This window comes from Gavialis gangeticus, unplaced genomic scaffold, assembly GCF_001723915.1.
Source record: "Gavialis gangeticus isolate Ggan-Ray unplaced genomic scaffold, GavGan_comp1, whole genome shotgun sequence".
Lineage (NCBI taxonomy): Eukaryota > Metazoa > Chordata > Crocodylia > Gavialidae > Gavialis > Gavialis gangeticus.
Window position 1 is genome coordinate 1,987,058 of NW_017729011.1, and position 6,570 is coordinate 1,993,627.

The 6,570-nt window shown below is 47.3% G+C and overlaps 1 protein-coding gene across 1 annotated transcript in view; it reads right to left on the reverse strand.

Annotated features, from left to right (window-relative positions):
* GRIN1 (glutamate ionotropic receptor NMDA type subunit 1) overlaps nt 1-6,570 on the reverse strand; it is an 81,868-nt gene that overhangs the window by 69,302 nt on the left and 5,996 nt on the right. The window contains exon 2 of the mRNA XM_019510275.1: nt 4,469-4,615. Coding sequence (XP_019365820.1) covers nt 4,469-4,615 — 147 coding nt within the window. The remainder of the gene's footprint in view (nt 1-4,468; nt 4,616-6,570) is intronic.

The window sequence follows — 6,570 nt, forward strand, 5'->3', positions numbered from 1 at the left end:
GCATGGGATTACATTGATTCTGGCCCCCCATGCACACATTTATTATAATACATTCTTTAATTACATGACTGCATATTATTTGTCCACAAGACCCCTATCTCATTCAGTGCACAGGGCAGATGGGGCTCTTTGAATAGGTATTTAATCAATCATCTTTTTATCTCACTATTTAGTGGCCCCATGCAGTATTTAATGCACATCACCCAAACTCTGCACACGTTAAAGCAGCAGAAGCCAATCTTTTTGGCAGGCATGCCACAAATTAGTCAGTCCCACACTCTCCTTGAGTGCCACTCCCATCTCCATCCCCTGCCCTATCTGCCTGTCCCCTCCCTGCTCTGCTGTGTGCCACACATGCCACAAGCTGGCCACCTCTGTTCTACAAAATGATTTCTTTGCTCATAAGCTTTTTTCTGGTGCTCTCAGACCTCTGGCATGAGGTGTGGTGGGCTTAATATCCCTTTTTAGAGGTGAGGAACTGAGGCACAGAGATTAAAGCCAAAATTGTCAAAAGTGTCCACTCATTTGCGGGTAGGAGGACCAATTTGAGAAGACCTTGGACCTGATTTCTTCCAGATTATGTAACACTGTAAATTAGGGCTGTGCGTAGCTTCAGTCCCTGATTCCATTTGGCAGAGATTTGGCCCGATTCGGTGGCTGACTCTCCGAATCCAAATCGAATCAGAGGACCCTTTAATCTCTCCAAATCGAATCAAAACCCTCCGAATCAATTCGGAGAGATTCAGAAATTTGGACATAGACACAGTTTTAAATGTTTTTTCCATGTACCTCTAGGTAGCAGGGGCTCATGAGTGCTGTGATGCTGGGGTGCATGGAGCCCCCCCACGCCTCCCCGGTTTGGCAACCGGTGCCTCCTGGGTCTGGGGGGCACCTGGGGTCTCCCCACGGCCAATTGCTGAGCTGGAGGTGTGTGGGGGGTGTGGGCCCCCAGGGGACCCAGAAGTGAATCAGAAGTACTTCCAGTCCATTTTTGGGTTCGCTACCGAGCACGTGGAGGGCCCCCCATGCTCCTGTGGGACACTCCATCTGCCTCAGCATTGCAGCTCTCACAAGCCCTGCTGGTACTTCGAGGTATGTAGGAAAAACATTTAAAGCTGTATCTATGTCCAAATTGCTGATTCTCCGAATCAGCATGAATCTTCAGATTTGGATTCAGCTGAATCGAATCAGGGACAGTGATCTGAATCAACAAATCAAATCACTGTCCCTGATCCGGGCCGAATCCATATCCAAATCGAATAGGGCCCGCTTCGCACACCCCTTCTGTAAATCACTTTAAATGTTCAGATCAGAGCTTCCATTGACCTCAGCTGCAACTGAGCAAGTGGTCACTGCCAAAGACATGCCAAGTGTCTTGGGCTGGGTTCACATAAAATAAGGAACACAGCAGCTGCCTCTACACATGCAGATAAAGGGGAAGTGGGATCTAATGCATGAACCATACAGCTGCAGCAGGTGTGATTGTGGGATTGCACATTAGATCCCATGGTGCCTTGCTGCAGATACAAGGGGAGCTCAATCCTGCACTCCCCCTGCACTGGCAAGAAGCAAGCTCTTGTGGCTGGAAGCCCCCTCAGCTGAGGGGCTCCCAACCACGGGGGCACCCTACACACTCCTGCAGCTGGGAAATGCGGCTGCTGTGATCTCCCAGCCCCAGGGTTGAGTGAAACCCCTGGGGCTGGGAGATCACAGTTGCTGGGGTCTCACAGCCTTGTAGGAAGGGAATGAAACACCCAAAAGCTGGGAGAGCCTGGCAACCACAGTCTATCAGCCCCGGGGGTTTCATGCACCCCTGGGACTGAGAGATTGCTGCCATGCCCTGCAGATGATCCAGCTGGGTCCCAGCACCAGGAGGTGCACTGCCCAGACCTTGTGTCCATAGCTGCAGGACTCTGGGTCCCAGCAGCCATGGGGTGCTGCTGGGACCCAAAGTCAGCAGCTGCTGGGGTTGAGAGCCCCTTCAGTTGCAGGACTCCCATGGCCCCTTCAGTTGCAGGATCATGCTCAGTTGCTGGAGCATGCGTAGTCTCGTTACACAGCAGAGCTGTGAGGGGCTGGAGCATGCTCAGTGAAGAGGGAATCTTTGGATTTCGCTGCCCAACTCTGCCAATTCTTTACCAGGCATGTGTGACCTGAGATTTTTCAGAAGCTCATAAGCAAATTCCCTTGGAAACAGCAGAAGATACATCCCTGACATCTTACAAATTACAGCTTCCCCGTGAAATTGTTAAGATGGGTGAAATGGCTCGTTTTCCCTTAATCTTATCATCAAAAACAGCTGATCTCTTTCTTTTTGCTGAGATGTTCATAAAAATTTAGGTTGAAGCAGACTCCTGGCACAGAAAACTTCTTCTCACATGGTAGGAATTTGGCAAGGTTACAGGCAACTGAAAACAGGGTCTTATAATGGAAAATACCAATTATACCTAACTACAGACATCACTGTCTACACAGCCTATAAGAAACAACATTAGCAACAGTGAGTGATAACTCTGTTGAGAAGAAACTGGAACGATATATACATGGGTACCCCTCTATTCCTGGCACCAGTTATACTGAAAAATGCCTTTCTGATTGGCAACACCTGTCATATCCCATGTAGGTTGTCTCTGAGGCTGGAAGGGATGCCTGCATCAACTCAGCAGTGGCCCCCAACACGTTTTCTAACACCTGAGCAAACTGCCTTCTGAAGTCCAAGTAGTTTCTAATGTTCAAGATCCATCATCATCACCCCGTCTCTCTTGTTCTCCCAGAAACACTTGACGGGTGGCGCTTTTGGCTCTACTGAAATCTCCCCAGTGCTCCCACCACAAGCTAGTCAACCTTACTGCACAATCAGCATTCATTATCTGTAACCACAATAACATCAGACAAGTTTGCTGACCATCCTCCCCTATGCAGAGATGCCCACATCCGCTGATGCTTTAAAACCAGTGCTACAGAGCACCATGGAAATCCTACTCAACGCCTGGACTAAACATTATTCAGTGCTTGGGAGAACTAAGCACCATGTTTGTCCATAGAACCAGTAGAAGATGTGCAGCGACAATGCAAACTTCTCCCCACTTCTGGTAGGCAGGGCATACCTCTTTTCCAGATGCCCACCTTTGTGGCATGTCAATATTCATGCCTAGTAAGCCCTACCCTTGTTTTTTCTAGAGGCTGATGGCAGATGGCAAGGTGGAAACTGAGAGTGGAAGTTTATGAAGGAATCTGGTTTGTTGGAACTGGATTGAGCCTATCCAGCCCTTTTTATTGATCCTGGAGCAGTGCATCAAAAAGACTAATGAGCCCTGAGCAAAGTTCTAGTTACACTGAGCTGTTGTCTGATTTAATCTGAATCACTGCTCTTCCCCTCGTGAAGCTTGGCTTCATTTGGCATGTTGCAGAAGTGACTAATTTTGCACTGAACATTTGCATCAGTGAACATTCCCATTCTACATGTGAAAGCCATCACTGTGTGAAATAGGCACACATTCAAGCTTTGGAATAGGGCAGCTCTACCTCCATGAACTCATGGACCTCAGCAAAATTATGCACAATTGTGTGTCCAGCTTTGGGTTTGCAATGAAACAAGAAAATCTCAGCCGTCTCTGGAAGAATTCTAGGGTACTCTTTCAGCCCTTAGTGAGCAAATACATTTTCAGAAGACGTTTTGCAAGATCAGCTATGAGTTGAGACACATCTCAAGAAAGAACCACCTGCAGCACCATCCCCTTGCAGTAACAGAAGTGTGATATGAACCCGGTGGTGAAGCCCACCCAAAGTTTGTGCAAAACCCTCTAAAGTTCTCAAAATATATTAGGCTTAAGTGGAGAGTATCCCTGACCTGGCACTCTGCATATGGGGAGTCTCACTTTCAAGTGCCTTTTAATTTTCATAGGGATTATGGACTTTGGTTGGGGCACTTGGAACATGTGTTTGGAGATGGACAGCCCGGATGATATTTAATACATAAGGAAACTTTAAAAATAATTTCTAACATCTCTGCTGCTAATGATGACACATCAGCCCACGGAATGAACTCAAGGAGTTCTTTCTAAGAGATACTCAGTAATATAGTCCTTGTCCATCTCTGCAGTTCTGCCAGTATCCAGAGCCCACTCAGGAGGACCCCAGCTGTCCTTTGTCACCAATTCAGGAGTTAGTTCATTCATTCAATTTAACCAAAGAGCTTTGAGTCCAGCAGCTTTACAGAGAAATTGCAGAAATGATCCAGCAATATGTAGGTCAACCCTGTAAGCTGTTGCAAAACAAGGAATCTAGAGAGAGCAAGAGTAAGAGAGAACAACAAAGTCATCATATCAAACTGGAAAAGAAAGAAAGAATGAAAGAAAGAAAGAAATTCTGGAGAAAGTAATGCAGATATCATTAGCCACTCCCGGTGGACGCTCTTCATTTATAGCACATGTATGAGGTACTGTAATAGGAAACATGCATCAGTTACCTTATCAGAATATATAGACATGCGTGTTGTCAGACCAATGACAGGAATCCTGTAGAAGCCAGCTGTGTATGATACAGGTGTTGGTGTTAGGTGATCATTTGGAGCAGGTGGGTGACTAACTAATATTGCATAGACCTGTAGAACACAGGATACATGATACAAACATTATTTCACAGGAGCAAATTGTCATGAACTGTGAATTTCCTTTTCTTTTTTGCAACATTAAAAGCCAAGTTCTAATGTGATAACAGCATTCAAACAAGAGAAAGCACAATCACACTACAAAAGCGACACGTCACATGTCATGATGCGGTTCAATGCATGGAGGAAGGTGTGCATGAAAAGACTGCTTCTAGCCCTGGGCTGAAGCCTATGAGGAAGAAATGGTTCTGTTTGGGTTCCATCCTGATGGAAATGTGCTGTCTGGCTGCTTGCAACAGAAGCTAATAACTCTCCTGGCTTACAGATTAAAGGGAAACATCTCCCTTACAGTCACACTATGTAATGCAATTTATTTAACCACACATTTAATACTCTACTGTAATTCCCCTCTGAGGACTATTACAAGCAAAGTGGTCAGCTGGGATTCTTAGTGAGAGCAAGAGCTCTGAGCGCACGTCAGAGCTACAGAACAAATCAGCCATCTGTCCGCTGAGCATGCACAAAGATCAAAGAGCCAGGGAGAAGCACAAGTTGGGTGGGTGGGGATGAGGGGGAACACACAGGAGAATCCTCAGCACTCAGGCAAAGGCATGAAGAAGCCAGGGAAAGAATACATCTCAGTAGCAGTTTTCATTCCTCTTAGCAAAGCAGGGTGATTGTAACTGCCAATAAAACCACATAACTTTATACAAAACTGCTTTCACAGCCCCATAAATGTGCCAGACACTTGACAAGCACAAGACCAGCTCCCCAGCTGGTGTAAATCAGCGTAACTCCATCAGCATCAGTGGAGCAAAACCAATTTGCATGATTGGAGAATCTGGCCCATTGATCAAGACACCTTCTCTGTCCTAGGGGAGGAACACCACAGAAACACGAGCAATGAGCCGGGGAGGAGCAACTCCAAGGCGGAGGCAGGAAGGATGCCTGGAGGCAGTGGGGTTTGTGACAAGACTGGAGGAGGGTGAGAGCACTCCCAGGGAAGAAAACAGTTATTCCAGTCCAGGGATGTACCCAGCTGCGAGGGGATGAAAGAGGGTGGAGAAGGAAAACAAGAGAATGACCAGGGTGCAGGGCCCAATGGAAGAGGAGAGGAGTGGAGAGGGAGATGTATGATCTAGCTAGCAAGAATGAGGTACTTGGTCTGAATGTAGGAAAAGCCAGGAATCCAGTATGGCTAGGGCAAGGGATTGCTGGGTGGAATGAAGGGAGATGATTGTAGCATTGATGTTTTTACTGGACTGAAAGGTGAAAGAGGAGAGGCCAGAGAATGGTGTTGCGAAAGTCAGAGTGGTGCAAGCAGAGGAAAGGGAACGCCCAGCAACACTGCAGGCAGAGGAAAAAACGTGCCTAGCATTGGTGCAGGCAGCAGGAGGAAGGCGGGGGGCAGAGCCCGGCAGAACTAATATCACTAAATGTATGCAACGTGCCAAGATATAAAATACGCAGGCAACACTATAGCCCAGTGTACGGGCCACCAGCCCAACAGTGCACAGTGACATGATTTCTGGAACCTGAGAATACCGGTGTGCCACGCCGAATCACTCCCATCTATGACAAGCCGACTACGAAGCGACACGAACAATGGCTAAAATGCGTCACTCAGCAGTGTCGCTGAATGCAGGCAGGGCTGTGAATGCGTGGAACAAACCTGGCAGATATTCACAATTCAGAAAACCTCCATTGTTTCAAATTTGCACCAGTTTACCACGTTCCATACTCAGAGGACCAGGAGAAGAGCTAGCCACCGCTTCAGTCACACTTCTAACCTCAAAACAGAGCTTCAATGAGGCATAAGCCCCTTGGGGGGCCTCTGCACAAGCCTGTAATTGCCAAGTAACCCACATGGTCAGGCCAGCAGTGATGCAGTGGTCTAAAACTGCGTGCGTGTGTGTGTGTGTGTGTGTGTGTGTGTGTGTGTGTGTGTGTGTGTGTGTGTG